The following is a 22,653-nucleotide window of genomic DNA, read 5'->3' as shown; positions in this document are numbered from 1 at the left end:
CCCGCAACTTGAGGCCAAAGGTGTTAAATTACCATAACAAATGACGAGAAATTCGACATATCAAGGAAAGCTCAAAAACTACCATCATTTCGTTTTGGAAGATGGAAGTTCACTCTACGTCATGTGTTATTTGGACATTTTTCCAAACCTCAGTCTACATCTTCATCATAATTTTCGTTTTCTTCCTTTTTCTACTCTCTTTTGCCAAGGTTCCAAAGGATATAATTACCGTTGTTTGTCATTTTTTGTGACAATGGAGGACAACCCATACACCCCTAGATGTCGTCTGAATAATCACCTTTGCTCTTTTTTGCCTTTACCTACTTTGCTCTTTTTAGCCTTTACCTACTCTTGGCTAAGCCCGTAATTTTTTTTTTTTTTTTTGCTAATCCAAGCTTGTAATAATTTGATCTAATGCAAACAGTAATATTGTATTTTGTTAGTTTAAACGTTCATGGTCATTTTAAAATTGGAAGTTAACCTTCCAAAAATAACGGATTTTAAACGGTAAATTTTTCAATCAGAATAGGCAATTAACAGTGTAAAAAAATGGCAATAAGATAATAATATAATATAAAAAAATGTTAGTGTCACTATTTTTTTTATGTTTTTTGTCACTTTTTACATCCGACACGGTGAGTCACAATAAAGATATACAAAGTACTTGGTCTTTATAATTCCTTCATTCTCATGTAAAATAAATAATTACCAGGGAAGAAACTATGTAGAAAAAGAAAATATCCTGACTATTTTTCTGCGTCTGAACTTAATTTATAATCAGCCATAGCTTTTCTGTAACTCGCCATCTTGTGCAAATACCAATAATGCAAAAGTTTCACACTGCAGGATTCAAAGAAAAAATTTCACTGTAGAAATTCAAAAATATATTCATCCGAGAGTTGTGAATGTCTCCTTGTTTAACTGCACGGAAATACAACTAGACAAATATAGAATACAAAAAATTTAACAGTAGAAAACATCATATGATCACCTTCGTTTATAACTGAAGTCAAAACTCAAAATTAAACTTTTCACTTATATTCCCTAATATGGAGATTTCAACTTTTATTTTTCCATTTTTGTTCAATCTTCGCTTCGAATTGAAGAGTTACAACCTTGAGCTCAAAATTCGTCAAGAAAAGAGGGAAATCAAATAAAGTTTGGGATGCTAAACTGTTATATTAACTTTCTTGTAATTGCCATTAGGCGATTTTCTCTCCTATATATGTTTTCTTGGCAACCAAACGGATGAAACACACACACCCCCCGCCCTCCTTATATATATACATATATATATATAAATGTATATATAGATGTATATGTATATACACTTTCTCCTGTTCTAGCATTCTGTCAGCTCCAGCTGTTTACGACACCATATGATGCAATAAAGTTAATATTGTAAGTACAATGTCAACAAAAGTAACATTGCGTTTATCGGCGCAGTTATGAAACGAGAAGCTCGTCTAGTATATTGATTTAAGTTTTTAATTTGAGTTGAGATGTGATTTTATTTTTGAGTTTTTTATTATAGTAAAAAAGTTAAATGTAACTGTTTTTTAGAACTTTTTACTATAATAAAACTTAAATTTTAAATTCAAATCAGTAAAATAAACGGAACTGACATGTGCAACTCTTGCTCGGGAGGAAAATGGGAATATAGGATAAGGCGATAAGCAAGACGATAACAAAAACCCCAATTTGAGAATAAGATAGCACTTAACTTATTAAAAATATTTTTTTAAAAAAACTTGTACCAATTAATTTAAAAGGTAAAAATATATAAATTAATATTAAGGAGTAAAAATAATTCTTAAAAATTACCTAATTTAAAAAAAATCTTTAAAATGATGGCGTTTATTTATTCTGAATAAATGTGCTTGAAATCTTGACCTAACTTGACTCATAAATTAGTACAGGACTGAACCAACAGTGTCAAATTTCAAATCGATATGTTTACTCCGATCTAAATTTATAGTACTACTTTGAATTTACGCTTATATGGGTATTCAAGTAAAAAGTTATTTATTTATTCGTTAACGTGAATGGCTGCTTTCGTACCTTCATAATTTCTAGTTTAGTTGGATTTTCGAGTATTTGAATAGCTATATAACCTTTTTTAGGGGAACAAAAAAAAAACATTTGACATTATTTCAGAGATTTTTTTAGTAACCAAGCGCTTTACAGTCTTTTATGTTCCCGTCGGAATAACTTAAATTATTGGATAAATTATTATACTACAAAAATCTCACTAAATAATGGCTGGAATAAAAATCTCACTGCCCTCTCAATAAAAAAATCACTGAAAATGGCAAAAAGACCGAAATTGAAAAGGAGACGTGGGATCCCCTCATGCGTATATAGGCATATATATCTTTTTACTCCCAAAAAATTCGGAATAATAACTTTGTTTTTACTTTAAATATGCATTTTATTTTGATTAGCAAAATATATATATATATATATACACATTTTACTAGACGTGTTTCTACAGTCAAAATTTATAAAGATCAGTTAGTGTTGGATTTCAATAATGTTGGGCCTTTGATCACTGTTATGATCCTCGTTTAAGCCATTTAACCAGGTTCCATGGAAAGCCTTTTGAAACTGAAAACATTAATTGCAATTATAAAGATAAATCAGTAATGCATCAAAAAGTATAACAATAAAATAAAGTAAATGAGACCAAAATTTATAATAGTTGACTTCAATTAAGAGCTACATTCACTTTGATGCTCTTCACCGTTATAAAGATTTATAGTGGGCTCGATGTTGCCCATCTCGACGGCTTTGCCTTGGTCCAACTCCTCTGATAGGCTTGGTCATGACTTACATCAGTCGACTACTTGGGTCCTACTAGAGATTTGGGTTTGATTAGGACTTATTCCGTTGCATTTTTTAGTTACGTTGATTTGAGTGTAAATTTTGAGTTAAATTTGAGTTATAATTTGAGTTGAAGTTGTAATTTGAGTTTGTATTTGAATGTGCAAATTTAAGTTATGGTTTGAATTGAGAATCTATTTGAGTTTGTGTCTGGGTGGGTCAAAATTTAAATTTGTATTTAGATAATATATTACTAAAAACTCATCGTTGATGAAAAATTTTAATAGGGTATATGGATGAGGTTTTATTCGTCTCTTCGTTATGAACGCATAAAAAAAATCATCTCAATCGAAATTAAACGAAAAGGTTATGGTATTTTTAAGAATTAGAAAAAATATTGTTCATTAACTTGAGTTTGAGTTTAAGAACTTGAGTTAAATGGAGAACTTGAACTCATATTTTAGCTCCAAACTAAAGTTCAAACTCGAGTTCAAATTCAAGTTTAAACTCAAATTTTACAAAAGAACACGAACTTTAATAAAGTTGTAACTTGAGTTTAAACTTTTTTTGAGTTTTGATCCAAAAAAACAAGCCCTTAGACACGATAACAGGTTTGGACTTAATTATAGATTTGGGCTCGCCAAATCTAAAGCTAACAATTTGTTTGGCTTGTAGTGCGTTTTGATATGCAAAAATTTATGTATTTTGTGTGTTTGAAATTAGTTTTAAAATGATTTTATTTTTAATAAAAAGTAAAAATGAGATTATTTAGAGAATCATTATGGGACCGATTATGAAATTACAGCATAATTCATTTTACTGATTCGAGTTTTGCTACAGTAAAAATCTCTCAAAAATAGTCACATATAACTTTTTTGCTACAATAAAAAGTTATCACATAAAGTCACATCTCAACTTGAATTAAAAACTCAAATCAGCAAACTAAACATGCTCGTTTAGTTGATTTTTTAAAAGATTATTTTGAGTATAATAAAAAAATGAAATCGTGTTTATTAATTAATATATTATAATATTATTAATAAATACTAAAAAACGAAAACAAAAAAGTAAAAATAACTTTTAAATATTTTCTAATTACTTCATAAAAATTATTTTCATTATTTTATTTTCATTTTCATTTTTAAAATATTTGTTAAACAAACGTCGTTTCGTTTTTATTTTCATTTTTTATTTATTAAAATACATGAAAATCATTTTTAAAAATAGTTCTAAATACACACTCTACGGTGTCATTTATTTTAAAAGTTATGTCTGATTTAAAATTATAAATTTTAATTTAATTATAGTATTTTTTTTTCATAAAAAATTTAAATTTTAAAATTTAAAATAATAAATCATGATTTTGAACGACACATTCCTAAGTAGTGTATGACTCTATTACGGAGTTTTTTTTCTTACCATTTATATTTACGTTAATGTAGGAAAAAATTGAATATCAATTATTCTTCTACGAAAAAATCTCATAAAGGATTAAGGAATAATTAAAAAAAAAAGAAAAAAAGAAAAGAAGTCGAAAGGGCAAATGGGATGTGGGGCCCCTCCGTTCCTATCATCTAATCTAATACATCTTTTAATGCCCACCAAATTTCGAATAATTTTTGCCTTCACTTAAAAAAAAAAAAGGGAAAATGAAATGTAATTCCCCAGAGGAAAAGAAAAGAAAAGAAAAAAATGTATATCTTGCTTTAATGAATTTGTTGATTGTAATTGCTGAGATAACGCCATAAAAACGTTACTCACACAGTTTAGTCTCCAGACTAGAGGTACCAAACTTTCTCTTTCTTCTCTCTCTCTATCTCCTTTGTTCTCTCTCCCTCTTTATCTTTCTCTCTCATTCACATGAATCGTTCCTTCCGATTATTAGGCGGCGTCAACTCGTCGTCCACCACCCCCACTTCGGAACCTCCCGTCGATTCCGACTTCGTCGTCATCCTCGCCGCCCTCCTCTGCGCCCTAATCTGCGTCCTCGGCCTCGTCGCGATCGCTCGCTGCGCCTGGCTTCGCCGCCTCTCCGGCGGAGGCTCCTCCGCCGCATCCGCTTCTTCGTCTCGTCCCCCGCCTCCGCCGCCGAACAAAGGCCTCAAGAAGAAGATCCTCCGCTCTCTCCCGAAGCTCTCCTTCACCGCCGATTTGGCTCCCAAGTTCTCCGACTGCGCAATCTGCCTCGCCGAGTTCGCCATCGGCGACGAGATCCGCGAGCTCCCGCAGTGCGGTCACGCTTTCCACGTCGCCTGCATCGACACCTGGCTCGGATCGCACTCCTCCTGCCCTTCCTGCCGCCAGATTCTCGTCGTCGCCAGGTGCCAGAAGTGCGGCGGTTTTCCGGCCAGCTCATCAAGCTCCGAAGCCGAGGCCAGGCTGAAGGAGAGAGAGGACCACATCAATAGGTTCTTACCCTAGCGTTCTTCCCACTAGCTATCTTCGAATTCCTCCCTCACTTTCTTTTTCAATTAATTATTAATTTCTAGATTTTTAATTAACTGCATCTTTGTCTTCTATCGGATTTTAGTTCATAAAATATACTATAGGACCAAGTACTGGCAGATGACGATCGAATGACTGCGACTATGTGTAATTGATTTTCTGTATGTATAGTTGTATATGTTTATGTAATATTTCAACTTCCTCTACAATTTGCCCTCACCAAACTTCCACTGATCTATATTATTTCTTCAGATTTGCTTTTTTTTAATTATTTTTTTATTTTTGTGGATTTTAGGGTTGTTTATTTCTGTATCAAACGAGAAAATGAATAAATAATGCTTCAATAATTACTGATGCCAATTGAGGAGGGCAAAAAAAAAAATAATAATAATATTCTCTGAATAAATTATAAATTGAAGTTTTTCTGTTGTGGTTGATGGACTTGCTTGATGCCAAAGAAGACTCTTGTTATGCCAGTCGTACAAAGTCCACAGACCAGATACTTATGAGTTGTTTTTTTTTTTTTTTTGACGCTGGATCTCTTCATTTGTCAAACCAACCATCATTTGCAACTTTTTCATATTCTTTTGATTTATTTATTTACTTATTTATTTTCTTCCATGTGATACAATTTCTTAGTGCTTTGATTGATTTTTCTTCTCCTTTGGTCCTTACTTGTCGAGAGAGATTTTGAAAATCTTTTGCTTTTACGCTCGTTGTCTACATAGTAGCAAATTGAAATTCCTATTTTCTCAAATGAATTACTAAGAGAGGGTTCGTGTTTAAAGTTTTAAAGTGGGCTATGGAATCGAGGATAAAAAGAAATACGAGTATGGGACCTCTTTAAAGCTTTTGAGGAGTACTTTATTCTTAAAGGTTAAAGGTAATAATAATAGGTAAAGGGAACTTGATTTTGGCACATTTCTATTAAATGTTATCCAATTTATCCTCGAGGAAATTAATTGTGAAGTAATGATACACGTCAACCCTATTTTTTTTTTTTTTTTTTAAATTATGAGCTGATAAAAGCATTAGTATGTTCGACTTTAAAGAGTTTAAATGGTGGGTATGGAACTATTTTAGTTCCGGATCCAGCTCTGTCTAGTACCATATCATTCATGTTATGAAGCTTTATATTGTATGTGTGGTATATTGTATATTTCTGAACATTAAATTTGATCAAAATTCAACGCAAATCGAACAATTCAAAACGTGGTATAATTTTTCCTTTTTTTTAATAACTTATCTTAGAATTCTGATGGTCTTATTGTAGGCGTTGGCATATGTGAATCTACAGTGAAAACTGAAAGTTGAGAATTGGCCAAGCTGTTAGGAAATTGGAAATATAGTTCACACTATGTGAATTAAGCAAAATGCTTTCTAATGCTGTAAGACCAATGCACTAAGATGGCTGTCCAAAAACGATAAAGAAAACGAAATCACTAACGTTTTATTTTATTGCCCTCTAATGAATAGAAGCAAATTGTGACGAGTATCGAGCACTAAAAGAGTGCCTCAACGCCCATCTCCATGTGCAACACCTGCCAACTAATTAATATTATTGTTCCCTTTCAGCCCCAAACGAACTAATAAACAATTAATAATGGTATTATTCCAAACAATCAAGCCTTTTTGACCGACTGAGAGTAAAAAAAAAAAATATTGCATTTTCAAATATGTCCATGGAAACCTTTTTACTTGTAAACAATTGCAAATGTTTAGAAATCAGACATGTTTTATTAATGTGCGGAAACGCTTGCTACTCCCAAAGTGCAATTGGTACAAGAGAAACGCAAAAGGTCACATGCAGTAAAATATTCCTGATAAACCCCAAAAAGGGGAAAATATTTTACTTTGTCGAATACTAAATCGTATTAATTAAAATTACTAATCTCAGTAGCCATCATTAAGTTGCTTTTTAAGCTGAAGACGGTAGCTATAGGAGTAATAATAATAATAATAAAAGAACATATTTTCATTTTGGGTGGTGAATGCCTGCCAGAATAGGATTAGGTTTTGGTTTTTTTTTTTTTCGCTTTTTGTGAGAGGGTTTGGTAATCTTAAGGAGTTTATCTGGTAGACCGGCATATCAGTAGGATTAATTTTTAATCTTTAAATCTAATTAAAATCATATCAAATTAAAAATATATGTAAAACAAACAGTTTTTAATACATATTTAACGGTAAAAAAGTAGATAACTATTCGCAATTTATTTTTTTAGTTCTACTATAGCAACTCCTATAATATTAATTGTTTTGGAATTATGAGCGTGGGATAGATTCTTTTTCTTATGGTGAACATTGAGTCGGTAAACGCACTAACTAAACTACCCAAAATATATGGGGAATGGATTCAAAAATATCGTTTAATAATCTAACAAGAAAAGCCATTCCAATTTCAAACAATTAATCATATTTTTTTTTCCCTTGTATTGACCTAACACAAGATAGTGTTAGACCACACTATTGGTAATAATACTAATTTATGAAAGAAACACTCATTCCCTTTTATTTGTAACCGTCCAATAAAATAGGGTTTCTCTGACGCACCAAAGACAAGCATCAGATGGGCAAGTGTGCCTTTCATATCAAATAGATAAACCATAAAAACTTCAAATTGGTGCTCAAAAGCACAACCTTTATATTAAGCTTTTATTTACTTATTTCTTTAAAAGGAGGAGGATAAGAAGAAGACTATGCATAGCACACTAATATTCTTCTAGTTATGTAATTTGCTTGAACCTTGGGAGACAAAAATCGAGAGCTAGTACTAATATTCTCCAATAATAAAGTCATTAAAAAAGATTAAAAGGCGATATAAAAAGCATTGGCCATAGGGTTTGGAATTGAATGGTATCAACAAATTCACGTGAAAACGCAGGGTGTGTGTGATTTAGAATTAGGAAAAGGTATGAACAAAATTTCCCATTCTGGCAAAAAAAAAAATAGATATGTCAAGGCTCAAGCTGGCTAATTTCTTGTGCCATTTGCATTCTCATCTAGAATCATGTATATATGTGTGTGTGTATATATATATATATACATGCATATGTAGTATCACCAGCTACTTAACGTGGCCGCCCCAACAAGCTACACTCCTTATTTACCAAAACTACTTTGAGAAACGGACCATTTTGGACTACGTGGGCTTCTTGATTCCGTGAGCTTCCTAAAGATTTGGGCTTTTAATGGACACACACTCAGCAGCGGAGGATCTTTATCTCTATCGTGAAATAAATAAATAAATAAATAAGGTGACGTATGAACGTGAAAAGTTCAAAATAAAAATAAAAATCGTGCAAAAGAGAAAAATTGAGGATTGAACCCAACATGAATCGAACACGCAACCTTCCAATCTAATCTGGAATCAGAGGCGCTACCACTGCGTTACGGATCCACAGTTGAATATGTTCTCCAACTTCTTTTACTTACGTGAATAAAAAAGGGCAAAAGAAGAAAAACCGGATTATTTGTTTGTCTACTCAACTCTCAATCAGTTGTTCTTCTTCTCGTCTTCTTCAGTTTGGGTTTTTGCAGAGAGAGAAGAATCGCAGCGTTTTACGGGAATGAAATTGAAGTACCCAATCAACGTCCTCCATTAATGGCTTCTTCTTCACTTTGCACCATTCAGGCAAGATAAATCTTATCCCTCGACCGTCACTAGTTTAGTTTCTCAAGTTCTCTCTCATTGTCTTCCTTTTCATTTTTTTTTTCTAAATTCTGAATTTCGTGTAAATTACAGCCCTTGATTTGGACTTCTTCGAAGCTTCGGATGACAACTTCGTACCTGGTGGTGCTCAGACCAGAATTCGGCCTGTGTAATGCTCCGTTCAAGTGGATTCCGCCACAATCACCGACTCTGAAGTTTGTATTGAGAGCCGTTGACGCCTCCGCCATCTCCGGCAGCGACCGGAGAGCCGCCCAAGATGATGACACGGCGAAGACCGAGACCACCATTGCTGCTACAACTGTCAAAGACCCACATGGGAAATCACAAGCAACTGTCGGCGTCTTCCCTCTCGTTGTTTTCGCGGTAACATTTTTTTTAATTCCCGAAATTTGAGAAATTTCTGTGCCATAATGCTACTTCTTGTTTTATTTTCCTGAAATTTGAGAAATTTAAGTGCTTTTTTTGTTCTTTAGATGGGATTTATGCCGATTTCTCTGTTTTTATTTTCGTGAAATGTATGAAATTTCTGTGCTTTAGTTTATGTTGATTGTTGAGTGCTAGTACTTAACTCAATGCACGTTTTGGGTTTGTCTAAATTAGATGAAACGACAAGAGGGATCAAGTTTTGCGATTGGGATTGTAATTGCTGCTACGTTTTTTGTTTTGGCTGTGAGAATCTATCTGGGTAGGAAGGCAAGGGCCAGCCGTCCTCCTGGCTCTGTTGCTGATCTTGTTAGACGTGGTCAGCTGAGGTCTGATAGAAGAGGCATGTATGATTCCACTCCCTTAATTTATTATACCTTTTGGCTTTTGCCCTATTCTTAATTGTTTGTTTCCAATTTTGTTCTATGGTTTTTGCTTTTTAAAGTTGAAGAAGTCTTTATCTGCCTAGAAGTTATAAGTATTATGCATCGAATAATAACCGTTTCAGTTTCAAGTGAGGTCTCATAGAAGAGGGAAGTATGATGTTTCACATATTTGTTTGTGATTTTCTTTGAAGCCCAAGAAGTGTCACTATGATCATGATATGCCCGTTAAAGTTAAAAGTTTTAATGTGCCAAGAAGTTATGAGTATGATTTGTCTAATGATATCCATTTTGGTTTTGTTCTTGTGATGTTTTTTTGCAGAACAAGGCCTCTTAAATATGATGATCCATTTAACAATCCATTAGTGAAAGTGGGTAAGAGCAATTCAACCGTAGAGATGTGTGGAAAGGTTTATCGCTTGGCCCCAGTTACCCTTACAGAAGAGCAACAAGCTATTCATCAGAAAAGGAGGTCCCGAGCATACCAGTGGAAGAGACCAACTGTATTTCTTAAGGAAGGGGATTCTATACCTCCTGACGTTGACCCTGATACAGTTAGGTGGATTCCCGCAAACCATCCTTTTGCAACCACTGCCAGTGACATTGATGAAGATTTGGCACAAAATAACGTGCGTCAAAAACACGGTGTTCCATTTCGTATTCAAGCTGAGCATGAGGCACTGCAGAGAAAGCTTGAAGCGCTGCAGGGTGTAAGTATTAGTATTAATTTTACCCTTCTTAGGTCCAGCTAAAAAGAAAGAAAAAAAAAAAGAGGGGGGGGCAATACTTTCTTCGAATTTATTCCCCATAGTTTGATCCGTTATTTTCCTGGGTATAAGAATAAATTTCTGACATGGCACGCAATTCTTGCTAATTGCCGTTGGAAAGGTTATTTAATGAGTTGAAGAAATCAACTAAACTTTTGTGAATACGATGAATACTGTGCGTGCAGTATCTTTGTGCCTACATATTGCGCTGAGAAACTTTATAAATGCTAGATTTTGATGATTGTTTTAATCCTACAATAGCCTGATACCTGTTTTTTTCTTTCCTTTTTTTCTTGTTTGTAGGAGCAAAAGCTGAACAAATTAGTTATAGACTCTAGCAACGCAAAAGATTTTGAGCGAGCATTCAAGTCACATCCAAAGTCGCCCGAACGTGGGGAAGAAAGTTTATTGAATGAACATGTGGCTAACTCCAAGGCTCCCTTGCCAGAATGGCCACCAAATTCATCTGGAAGTACATTATCTTCGGAGGAAAGGCAAAAACCCTAAAATCTACCATTTTCTTTTTGCAATTAATCACTTTGCCAAATTTCTGTACACCGATCTATGGAGTTCTGCTTTTTACAAGACAGCAGATATCCTGTAGAACAAAAAATGTCGAAGACCAGACTGTAAATAGGATGGCTTAGTTAAAGATGGGATTGAGTACATTATGGTTGCAAGTTTTTGTACCTCTGAAGCATAAAACAATGTTCCACACCATTTGTTTTTTTAAATCATTCCTTAATGTCGATGTATATTTGTTATTAGTTTTTCCTTAGTTTGCTTTGGATCCATTCATCTAACTGTAGCGTGGATCCATGTGTTGCTCTGTTTGCTAATGGCCCGACCAAACCAAGGCCTGGATGAGCGACTTAGGGCACCTTAAAACCGTAATCCAAAGAGACTTGGCATAATAATTCTAATTTGCAGAGTTAATAAACTAAATTAAATGTTAATTGATAAACTACATTACTCTTTGGCAACGCATTATGGTGGGTGATACGAGTTTCTTTTGTGAGAATCCCAAAAATATAATATAGTATTCCATGATCATGTATGAACTGTTTTATGAACTATTTCATAGGATGAATCTTCCTCCAATAAATTATTATTCTATTATAAGCCAATCCAGTATTGAAGGGGGAAAAAAAATAATGAGTTGATCTGCTTGAAAACGAAGCTACCCCATTTTCAAAAGCTACACAACTAACAATACCAAACTCTTCAAATAGAAGAGTGAAGGAGAGCCAAGGCTGCAGGAGGAGTAGCAGAGCAGCCAACTGTAGAAACCTTCTTTTTAGTCTTTCTTGGCCTCAGCAACTTCTCTTGCTCCAATAGCAAAGAACTCGGTAATGACTTCAAGGGGCATTCCCTTGGTTTCCGGAACCTTCAGGAAGACGAAAATCCATGAGATGATGCACACGATGGCATAGATGCCGAAGATGCCAGCCAACCCTATTGAACTAAGCATGACGGGCAATGTGTACGTGACGATAATGTCGCCCACCCAGAACACAAGTGCGCAGATGGCAATGCAGAGGCCACGGACCCTTGTGGGGAAGATCTCGGAGCAAAGGATGTTTGGGATTGGTCCATACGCCATCGCGAAGCAGCAGAAGTAAACCACCACGCACACGGTTGAGATCACTGCGTGGATGACTGACCCCATGCTCAAAAAATTCCCGATTACTAGGATTACCAACGCAACTATTAGCACTGGAATTGTAGTTAGTAGCAGCCGCCTGCAGCCAAAAATTCATTTGTCAAAATGACAGTTGTCAATTAGTACATATGATTACGACAGACAAAATTATGTGGGAGCATGTGAAAGTTGGATTGATTTCAACAATTACTGTAAGACTTGGAGAAAAAATTGAAGGATAACCAATAAAATCAGAAGAAATTAGTTCAACCACGAAAACTTTAAAGTCCATACCAGAATCCCCAAGAAAAAAAAAAGGCTTAAAGAGATTTGACAGAACAAGCATGAGAAAAATATGTAACGTTGACAAGAGCCATCCTGAGTGAAAAAGAAAAATATAGAAAAAAGAGATCACCTCCGACCAGAAACATCCATGAGTCTCATGGCTACACCTATGCAAGGAAGCATCAAGAAGGTTGTGAATGCGCTTATGAGAAATGATGCAGACTCTGAACTAATTCCCATGTTTGAAAGAAGAACTTCAACGCCTGCCTCTTCAAGAATTTGGGGAGTGTAATAAAGAACCCCATTTATTCCAGAAAACTGCATAGGTAATAGAAAAATAATAATAATAAAAAAAAATCAGCAATTGAATTTACCTCCTAAAGCATTAAAACACATTTATCTACCAAGAAAAAGAGAGTAAAAACTACAGTTTCATTACCTGCTGAAGGATTTGGATTCCGATTCCGACAATCAACGCATGCTTAACACCTGGTTCAAGAAGAGCAGCCCAAACTGGCCCTTTCGAAGCAGTTTCAGAAGGGTGAACCATTGCAGGTCCAACGTTATACTTCTCCATAAGCTCCTTGGAATAAAGAGCTGGCTGGCTTACCAAAGCAGCAGCCTGGATAACCTCATCTTCTGGTGGCATATCACCACCAGGAATTGAAATAAGAGATCCACGCCGAGAAACCGGGACCCCCTCGTGCAAATAGATCCTCTTGAATCCTCCTTCCTTCTTTCCATCCTCGCCTTCTCTTTCTGACCATTTCCATGCTAATTGCCACCCACCACCAATGCCTGTACTACCAACTGTCTCCGCAGCACCACCATTAACAAGAGTGCTATGGCGCCTCATGCTCAGAATGCTGCCATGGGAAGCAGGAGGCACCGTGTCCTTTTCCACACTCGTAGTCTGACGCGAAATCAAGGGGCTATGAAGATTGTCATCCGAGTCTCCTCCACCATCACCATCCGTCATGTAGTCCTCGCCATCCCTCAGCAAGCTCTCTTCGTCCCACTGCTCATTTTTAGCATGAGGATCCACTGTGCTATACATGCTGCCGAAATTAGGAAAAAGCATACTTCGCATACTTCCTGTCTCGGGGAGCTTTTCATGGACACTACCAAATAAGGTCACAAGAGGATCCATTAGAGGCATACTTTGGTTCACCAGGGTTCCTTGGCGAGAGATGAGAGCAAGAGAACTCTGTCCAGTTACGGGTTTGGCAATCCAGGAAAGTCCTTCTTCCGGTCCATACAACTTTATTTTGTCTTTCTCAGTTGCTTCATCACCATCATGGAGGTCATGGGCAAGGCCTATTATGTACTCCTCTATAGAAGTCTCTCCTCCAATTCCAAGACCTTCTACCAGCAACGCCATCTCCCCTGTGGACTAACCATATTTCAGCAAGTTTGACATGATAAATTTAGTCATGTAAGAATTTATCAGATAAAAAACTTGCAGGAGTGTAATGATTCTCCAACACATTTCCTAGTGTAATTGGAGAGAGATTTTACGTACATCAAACTATAAAACAATAGCTTGGCAGTTTTAACATTCATCGCAAATGATTTTCTTTTATTCCTTTAGTCTAGGAACACCTATATAACAGGAATTTCATTCCTTTACTTCAAAATCAAACGTATAATTTAACAAGTCCTTTATCTCAAATTTCTGGCGCTATACAGTTAGCAAAAGTACATTGTATATAACTTCACCAGTTCTTTCAGTCTCTCATAGTTATAACATTGAGACACAACAGAAACTGTTGGTGTCAGAACACAATAAGAATGCAATCTTTTAGACATTTTAAGCCGGAGCTAGGAATTTGAGGCACAAAAATGAGTGAAGATGCCTTTGCTACAAAAGATAAGAATCTGTTAAGCATATTAGCTACAAGAAACAAACCTGAAACATCTTCCACTCCGCGTAACTGCTGAAGAACTTTTTTCGCCTCAAGCATCTTGCCTTTACTAACAAGCCACCGAGGAGATTCAGGCAAGTAAAATACTGTCAAAACAAAATAGATAAGAGAGGGAATGGAAAGTACTCCAAGCATCAATCTCCAGCTTGGTGATGGCAACAGCGACATCCCGAACACCATACAATACGACAGAAACATGCCGCCGGAGCCTGTGAACTGAGGAAGGGTGTTTAACAATCCCCTTATATCAGATGGAGCAGTCTCAGATATGTAGACAGGGACAAGAGTAACAGCAAGACCGATACCAAATCCATCTAAAAGCCGGGCTATACACAGGACATACACATTTGGTGACCACAGCATTACCAAACCACTAATGAAGTAGAGCACAGATGAGATTATCAGCATTGGCCTCCTTCCGAGCCAATCTGATACAGCTCCTGAGCATGTGGTTATAGCTGTTGCTCCAATGAGTGACATGGCCACCACAAGACCTTCTACTGAGCTTTCCAAGACAAGGTCCTTCTTTATGTAAACAATAGCCCCTGCAAAGAGACAATTAGGATGCGATCGAAAGAGATAAAATGTGACACGAAAAGTATGAATATTGAGTCTCACTCTGCTATGCAAGTAACAATTCAACAGAGACTAACAATAAGAAGCGAAATTATGAAAAATTTCACATTGATGAAAACAAACTAAAAATAAAATAAATTTTGCAGAGATCTGTAGGGACACCCACTAACCAGCAATAGTAGCATTATCCCAGCCTTGGAGAAAGTTACCAATGGTTGCAGCTATAGCCACCAGTGCAGCTCCTTTCATCTTTTAACCACTGATAAGTCAAACCAATCTGCAATGGAACAACCCCACCACATAACAAATATTAACAAACAACAACAAAACAATAGATTCACTTTAGTATAATGAAACAATAAAGTTTAGACACAAACTATAAATAAATAAATAAATAAAAAGAGGAATTAAGAGCAGGAAAAGGAAGATAACCGAAAATTCAGATCACTTACCAGTAGAGAACCAAAATCAGATTGGGAGTTTGGGGCCACTCTAACTGGACCGTGGCTTCTTGGGCAGAATTCTTGGTGTACGGTCAGAACAAGAAAATGAAAAAAGAAGAAAAAGAAGAAAAAAAAAAGTTGTGGGAATTATTATAGAATTTGCCCAGATTATCTCCCAGGACAGCAAAACAATACAGCAACAAACTCAAACCTCAGACAAACAAAATCAAGCAACGACCCTTCAACGTTCATCAAACACTGACCCACTTGACTCGGTCCCAAACTCTTAAATTGTTATTTCTGACGTACTCAATCTCAGAAGCTACGTTAAACGTGTATATATAATCCGATATAGTGCTCTAAGACTGAAACTATTCTTGAGTAAAAACCAAAGCACCAGAAGGCGTGTGGTGGAGCCTATTCATGTTTCCATTTTCTTTTCTTTTTCTTTTTTTCCCTCTTCCAAATAATGGTCTAATCAGTCTCTCAATAATTTAGTTATTTTTTCTCAATGATTGAAGTGGTGACGTTGAGTCTTTGGCCTGGTCCCTGTTTTGTACATTTTTTATGCACAAAAATCTTCTTTTTTTTTTTTTCCCTTTCTACCCAAAAAAAAAAACTTTCTTCCTTTGCCTTCCATTTTCGCCCAACATTTCTCCCAATAAAATTTACTTTTCTTATTAATATTAGTGATACAAGTACCGAATATATTACTATGATTAGTGTATTTTTTTTTATAGAATGATAAGTGTATTAATTCAGTAATTTTACGTGTGTTCTTCTTATTGGTGACACAAAAACATGCCTTAAAATTTATGTAATAAAAAGGAAAAAAAATCCCATAGAATCTCTATTAGATCCTATCATATGAAATGATGTGACGGTGTTGATATATCATTAAAGAAATTTCGTTTATACAATAATGTTACCTTTGACATCTAAGACTTTCCTCTTATTAGTTAAGGGTCCATTTAGTTCGCTAATTTAAGTTTTTAATTCGAGTTGAGATGTGACTTTATGTGAGAGTTTTTTACTGTAATAAAAAAGTTATATGTGATTATTTCTGAGAACTTTTATTGTATCAAAACTCAAATTTTAAACTCAAATCGATAAAATAAATGGAGTTTAATTTCTTAAAACTAATGATCTTCAAGATGAATGCCATCCCATTTATATCAAAAGTAATATCATAAATTACTTGCCAAAACTATTTGAAAAGAGAAAAAAAAAAAGAACTAATTACCAAAATTATGATGCAGCGAATTTATTGAGGAATTATTGAGCACTCAAGTCCTTCAATTTATTTATAGGAAAGTTTGAATGGCTCACGTTTTCTAGTCTATCATCTCTCACATCACATGCGACCACTGATTATTCAATGGCGTCTTCAAGTAGAAAAGGAAAACACAAACCATGATTAAACATTAAAATGGGAAAAAAGAACGTGCAAACTAATTATTTGTGAAGAGTGAATGGGAAAAAAGAACGTGCAAACTAATTATTTGTGAAGAGTGTCACTCGTATCTCTTAAAAAAATAGACTATTCGATAAAAAATTATGTTTTAACGATAGATTTATCTATTCTGCATTTTTTTTTTAATTTAGTCTTATCAAAATTAGATCAACAGTTAAAAATTGAAACCGCCCTACCTTGTTTGTGCAGATGTTTTAGAAAAAATAAAAAAACCCTAATAGTATTGTATAAAAAAATATAAGAATATATGTAGAATAATATTAGAGACACCAACTCAAATTTTAATTTTGTGTACTAACTGATGTGGCATGTAAATTGTCATTTTCATATTGATGGGTGCTTAAAATATTGTCAAGTCAATTAATGATAAGAGATTTCATCTACTAATAAAAAGATGACAACTTATATATTACATAAGTTGATACGCAAAGATTAAAATTTAAGTTAATATCCTTAGCATTACTTATATATATAAAAAAATAAATTTAATTAAAAAAAGCTCTTATAACAATGCAGCTAATATAGTATTTTGTTTTTATCTAATCTAATCTAATCCAATCCAATCTAACATACATAAAAGAGTTAAAAGAAATTGCTCTCTCTTTTGCCACATGACAACCTTTCATTTCTTTATTTTGTTTTTATTTTTTACATTTTCTTATTTTTAATTTTTCTTTGGCCACATGTCAATCTCTCATTTTTCTCTTTTGTTTTGTTTTTATTTTTAGGTTTGCTAATTTCTATTATTCTTTTGCTTTTATTAGTGTTGTTTTAATCTTTTTCCGAGTGCTCTTTTGTAGTTTAATCTTCTTACGAAATATTTTTATAAATTTTTTTTTTCATACTCCATTTAAATAATTTATTTTATATGTACCTCATAAATAATTTACTATTTAATTTTTTTCTTTTTTTTTAAATGTGTTATACTAAATTTTTCTTCTTTTTTTTAAACTAAACTCAATTATTATGAGAATAATAAATAAATACAACTAAATATTAAAAGAAATGTTAGATTTTCATATAAAAAATAGGGGTGCGTACTTATAACCAGTAGTTCTAAAATTCTCTTGAGAGAGAAAATCTACTCGTCACAAGGTGTTGAATGAGATGAGAGGCAATTTAGCTAGGAAAACATGACATGTGGGATCACGTAACCCTATAGAAGTTGAAATGAGGCCTCTATTTTTAACTATTTTTTTTAATGTTATTCTATTTTTATTTTATTTTATTGTTTAATAGCCCTTAACCTCATTTTGGATTACCAACTAACATAACAGACATGAGTTTATTTTATTTCTAGCCCCAGCACATGAACAAGCGGTATTTAAAACCGAACATTTTGATGGGTCCGTTTAATTTGCTGATTCGAGTTTAGATGTAACTTTATGTGAGAATTTTTTACTGTAGCAAAAATATTGAATGTGATTGTTTCTGAGAACTTTTTATTGTAACAAAACTTAAATTCTAATCTCGAATTGGTGAAATGAACGAGACATAAATAAATAAATAAAAATAATATTGACCCAAGCTTTGACTTCTTGAATCTCCTTGGATATTCTCCATGGTATTATAGATCTACTAGCACTGTTCTCAGGAAAAATGGAAGTTCCCTTACGTTTCACAACCTTACTTTTGAAATTCCTGAAATTGTAAGTGCCCAACTCTAGCTCAAGCCTATTAAACATTGAGCCCAATAGCCTATTTGTTCTCTTCAAGCCCAAGTTTAGTAAAAATTAACACTACATGGAGGCCTCATTCACTTCACCGATTTGAGTTTTTAATTTTAGGTTTTTACAGTAAAAGGCTCTCAGAAATTGTCACATCAAAATTTTCTGCTACAGTAAAAAACTCTCAGAAAATGTCACATCTCAGCTCGAATCGAAAACTCAAATCCGCGAAGTGAACGAGGCCGGAGTTTATAAGGGTGGAAAGAAAACACAAAAAACGAGTTTTGCCACATGTCACTGTTCCATAGGCAGCTAAAAATCTTCCGTGGCAGTGTTTAAATCAAAGGCACCGTGATTTTTTTTTTTTTTTTTTTGAGTCTTTTATTTTCCTTAATCTCGTTTAGACCCGATCAACTATTTCCCGTGTACAAAACAATATACAATAACATTAAAAGAGAGAGAGAGAGACTAAAGAGACGTAATTAAACGTAATTATCTTCACGAAAATAGTAGAAAATATATCAACATAAAAAGTTTAAAGAAGTATATAGATAAATTTTTAGTTATAAAAATTAATATGTCATAATTTATTAAGTTATGGTTCATAACCAGATAAGTTATAGATAAACTTATCAAGTTATAGTTCATAGTCAGACAAATTATGGATAAAAATTGTGATTTATGGACAATAACTTGTCAAGTTATGGTTCATAACCAGATAAATTGTGGACGAAAATAATAATTTAATCTATTTATTAACTTATGTCAACTATTAATTTATTAATTTTAATTCATCTCAAATCTTAACTTATTTTTCTCTTTCTTCCTTATCTTTATAGATGTATTGCTTAAAGAGCATGATTTAACGGACAAACTTTGCTGAACCACAGTAAATTACTAAAGAGGGATAAAAAATGGTCAGATATTTTTCGTAGGATAAGATGCCATTTTCTTGATTCCACTCCACATAAACCTTCAGGCTTTCCCGTGCTTCTCTTGATCCTGATGTAGCCTTTCTCTCCCCATTTGGGCCCCCACGAGTGATGTAATCTAAATTCTGAACCGTTGGATGGCCCATATCCAACGGCCGCCACACCATGGTCTAGACGACTTCCACAGTGTCCATCGAAAACACCCTACAAAAACAAATATGACATTTAACGTCATGCACTTTATCATTAATTCTATAGTGATGGATAATATTATAAATAAGAGTTTTGCTAGAGACATTAATTTAGGTCTCAACTCTTATATATTAATTCATGTTTTAAATGAATTGTCATTTTTTTATTAATAGACGTAATTTCTTATCATTAAATGACGTGATAATATTTTAAATATTCACTATTATTAAATGACAGCTCAAATATCACATTAATATTTAGTATACAAAAATTAATAATAAAGTTAGTGTTCATGACATTATTTTATAAATAATTACAAGATTATTTCTCTTCTTTTTTTTTTTTTTTCTTTCTGTTGTGTCTATGTTGTCTTCTATTTCTCTTGTGTCTATGGTTAAGTTGTTATTTGTCTTTTGTGCAATTTAGCACGTTTATTTAGCATCACAAGCTTTAACCAATCTAATTATTAAGAATTATTAGCAGGTGGAGTTAATTACCCCTCTATAGAATCGGAAATTCCTTCCGGAAGCCTCAATAGCAACACTTAGAGGTTGGTTTGCAAGTGCCTTCAACAGGCTCTCTTCATGGTTTCCCGGCACATCATGATAGCCACTAATGGTCACCACTTATTGTAATCCTGTGTGGATGGATTATAAATATCTCATTCATTTTATCGATTTGAGTTTAAAATTTGAGTGTTGTCACAATAAAAAACTCTCAGAAATAGTCACATCTAATTTTTTACTATAGTAAAAAGTTCTCATATGAAATCATATATCAACTCAAATCAGCGAACTAAATAGGTCTAAAATTAATAATTTATGAATTTATTTTCGTTCCTATAGCTAGCTAGTAATATATATTTTAATCAATGTAATGAAGCAATAAATTAAAAAAGTAGGTGCAAATAATCTACTATAGCCTATAGGCCATTTTGGGCATGACTAAACTACCTTTTCCATTTCACAAGTGCCTTCTTCCATGAGATAGGGGCAGTCCTCTTCCTTATGAATACCGCCATTGGAGACAATGAAAGCAAATGCATAGTCCATAAGACCCCCATTGCATCCATTGTTATAAGGTTTGTCGCAATAAATTAGCTCTTGTTCAGACAAGGACGTCAAATTTCCTGTGACGATTTGGTTTATACCTTCCACCGCAGCTACTGTTGAGAATGCCCAACAACTACCTAACCATATATTTTAATCATCCTCATGGCACAATTATGGTCTAGTTCATTTTATTAATTCGAGTTTAGAATTTAATTTTACAACAATAAAAATCTTTCAGAAATAGTCACATCTAATTTTTTTGTTATAGTAAAAAGCTCTCATATAAAAGAATATTTCAACTCAAATTAAAAATTTGAATCAGCAAACTAAACGGGCCCTATATTAGTTTCAATGAATCACACCCCTGTTTGTTTCAACAACTCAAATTATTGTTTAGGATTTAAATCTTAGTTCAAGATTCAAATTGGTGTTTGGGAGATGAAAATTCAAGGACAATTCAAACCATTAACAATAGTTCAAAGACAATTCAAATTGTTAATTTTAGAATTCACCCCCTCCTTAAATTCTAACAATCTCAATTGTTATCAACAATCCAATAGTTATAGATTCCATTTTTTTTTTCTCTCTTCAATTTCAATATTGAAAATGTGATAATTTTTTCGTTTTAATTCTGATTGAGATGATTTTTTTAATGTGTTCATAATGAAGAGATGAACAAATCTCCACCCATGTTGCATATTTTTTAATGTCATTTATAATGAGGTTTTATAAGATTGGTTATAAAACTCTAATGACAGTTTTCAACATTTTATCCAAATACAGTTCAAATTTTATTCCCAATTCAAGTTATAATTTATTTGCATATCCAAATAACAGTTCGAAACATAATTTAAATCACTATAATTTAAATTTTACTGTTCTAACAAAAAATGTTCAAATATCTACAATTTAAATTGTTAAACCAAACAAGCCCCACGAATATTTGTACAAAACTATAAAAACTAAGGCTTTTTTGCACCCGTCCCTTCTGAACTTTACGGGTTTGGCATGTGAATCCCTAAACAAAAAAATTGTGGCAATCGACTGCTTAGGGGTTGTTCTTTTGCAACAAAACTCAGAAAAAGTTTGAACTCGAGTTACAACTTTATTCAAGTTTATGTTCTTTTGTAAAATTTGAATTTGAACTTGAGTTAGAATTCGAGTTTGAACTCGAGTTTCGGGCTAAACTCGAGTTCAAGTTTTCCCTTCAACTTGAGTTCATAAACTCGAACTCAAGTTAATAAATTGGCCCCGTTCATTTCGCTGATTTGAGTTTAGAATTCGAGTTTTACTACAGTAAAAAGCTCTCACACAACGTCACATCTCAACTCGAATTAAAAACTCGAATCAGCAAACCAAACGGACCAAAATGCCATAACTTTTTCACTTTAATTATGATTGAGATGATTTTTTTTCTATGCATTCACAACGAAAAAATGAATAAAACCCCACCCATATACCTTATTAAAATTTGTCATCACCATTAAGTTTTTATTAAAATATTATCTAAATACAAATTTAAGTTTTGACTTATCTAAATACAAACTCAAAAAGATTCTCAATTCAAATCATAACTCAAATGTGCATATCCAAATACAAACTCAAATTACAACTTTAACTCAAATTATAATTCAAACTTAACTTAAAATCATCACTCGAATCACCTTTAACTTAAAAATATAAAGGGTGCGTTTGGAATTGGTTTCAAAACGTTTTTATTTTCTGTACGAAAATGAAAATGAAAACGTTTTTAGTTTCATTTTTGAATTATTTCTAAAAATGCGTTTGGTAGTTTTATTTAGAGATTGATTTCAGTTTTAAAAAAAACTGAAACTGCGTTTGGTGGTTTAATTTTTGAAAACATGTAATAATATATTAAATAATAATATATTAAATAAATAATATTATTAAATATATTAAATAAATAATATTATTAAATATATTATATAATAAT

The 22,653-nt window shown here is 33.5% G+C and overlaps 4 protein-coding genes across 4 annotated transcripts in view; 2 read left to right on the top strand and 2 right to left on the bottom strand.

The window, feature by feature from the left end:
- The first annotated feature begins 4,490 nt into the window (after positions 1–4,490).
- Positions 4,491–5,589, top strand: LOC21407545 (RING-H2 finger protein ATL80). The gene has a single exon (XM_010096225.2). The coding sequence runs from the start codon at positions 4,684–4,686 to the stop codon at positions 5,242–5,244; it is 561 nt and encodes a 186-aa protein (XP_010094527.1). The 5' UTR covers positions 4,491–4,683; the 3' UTR covers positions 5,245–5,589.
- A 3,050-nt stretch (positions 5,590–8,639) lies between these two features.
- Positions 8,640–11,231, top strand: LOC21407544 (protein MULTIPLE CHLOROPLAST DIVISION SITE 1). Its single transcript, XM_024164349.1, has 5 exons — positions 8,640–8,899; positions 9,011–9,301; positions 9,539–9,708; positions 10,067–10,454; positions 10,815–11,231. The coding sequence occupies exons 1-5, from the start codon at positions 8,870–8,872 to the stop codon at positions 11,016–11,018; spliced, it is 1,083 nt and encodes a 360-aa protein (XP_024020117.1). The 5' UTR covers positions 8,640–8,869; the 3' UTR covers positions 11,019–11,231.
- Positions 11,232–11,597: 366 nt separating this feature from the next.
- On the bottom strand, positions 11,598–15,782 carry LOC21407543 (monosaccharide-sensing protein 2). The gene is made up of 6 exons (XM_010096223.2): positions 15,392–15,782; positions 15,110–15,216; positions 14,348–14,908; positions 12,878–13,824; positions 12,569–12,756; positions 11,598–12,253 (listed from the first exon to the last, which is right to left on the bottom strand). The coding sequence occupies exons 2-6, from the start codon at positions 15,186–15,188 to the stop codon at positions 11,809–11,811; spliced, it is 2,220 nt and encodes a 739-aa protein (XP_010094525.1). The 5' UTR covers positions 15,189–15,216; positions 15,392–15,782; the 3' UTR covers positions 11,598–11,808.
- Positions 15,783–19,371: 3,589 nt separating this feature from the next.
- Positions 19,372–22,653, bottom strand: part of LOC21407542 (cysteine protease XCP2) — a 6,280-nt gene continuing 2,998 nt past the window's right edge. The window contains exons 3-5 of the mRNA XM_024164338.1: positions 20,615–20,836; positions 20,145–20,272; positions 19,372–19,659 (exon numbers count right to left, since the gene is read on the bottom strand). Of these exons, the coding sequence (XP_024020106.1) occupies positions 19,372–19,659; positions 20,145–20,272; positions 20,615–20,836 (638 nt within the window). The remainder of the gene's footprint in view (positions 19,660–20,144; positions 20,273–20,614; positions 20,837–22,653) is intronic.

Source organism: Morus notabilis, unplaced genomic scaffold (assembly GCF_000414095.1).
Source record: "Morus notabilis unplaced genomic scaffold, ASM41409v2 Scaffold314, whole genome shotgun sequence".
Taxonomy (NCBI): Eukaryota; Viridiplantae; Streptophyta; class Magnoliopsida; order Rosales; family Moraceae; genus Morus; species Morus notabilis.
The sequence above is the reverse complement of the archived record's forward strand: the minus strand, read 5'-3'. Positions and strand labels throughout refer to the sequence as shown.

Coding starts and splice junctions, on each gene's coding strand:
- LOC21407543 (XM_010096223.2), bottom strand. CDS start 15,188: ATGAAAGGAGCTGCACTGGTGGCTATAGCTGCAACCATTGGTAACTTT. Junction 14,909..15,109: donor GGATAATGCTACTATTGCTG/GTTAGTGGGTGT, acceptor GTCTCTTTGCAG/GGGCTATTGTTTACATAAAG. Junction 13,825..14,347: donor CGGAGTGGAAGATGTTTCAG/GTTTGTTTCTTG, acceptor GTTAGTCCACAG/GGGAGATGGCGTTGCTGGTA.
- LOC21407544 (XM_024164349.1), top strand. CDS start 8,870: ATGGCTTCTTCTTCACTTTGCACCATTCAG. Junction 9,302..9,538: donor TCCCTCTCGTTGTTTTCGCG/GTAACATTTTTT, acceptor TGTCTAAATTAG/ATGAAACGACAAGAGGGATC. Junction 9,709..10,066: donor AGGTCTGATAGAAGAGGCAT/GTATGATTCCAC, acceptor GTTTTTTTGCAG/AACAAGGCCTCTTAAATATG.
- LOC21407545 (XM_010096225.2), top strand. CDS start 4,684: ATGAATCGTTCCTTCCGATTATTAGGCGGCGTCAACTCGTCGTCCACC.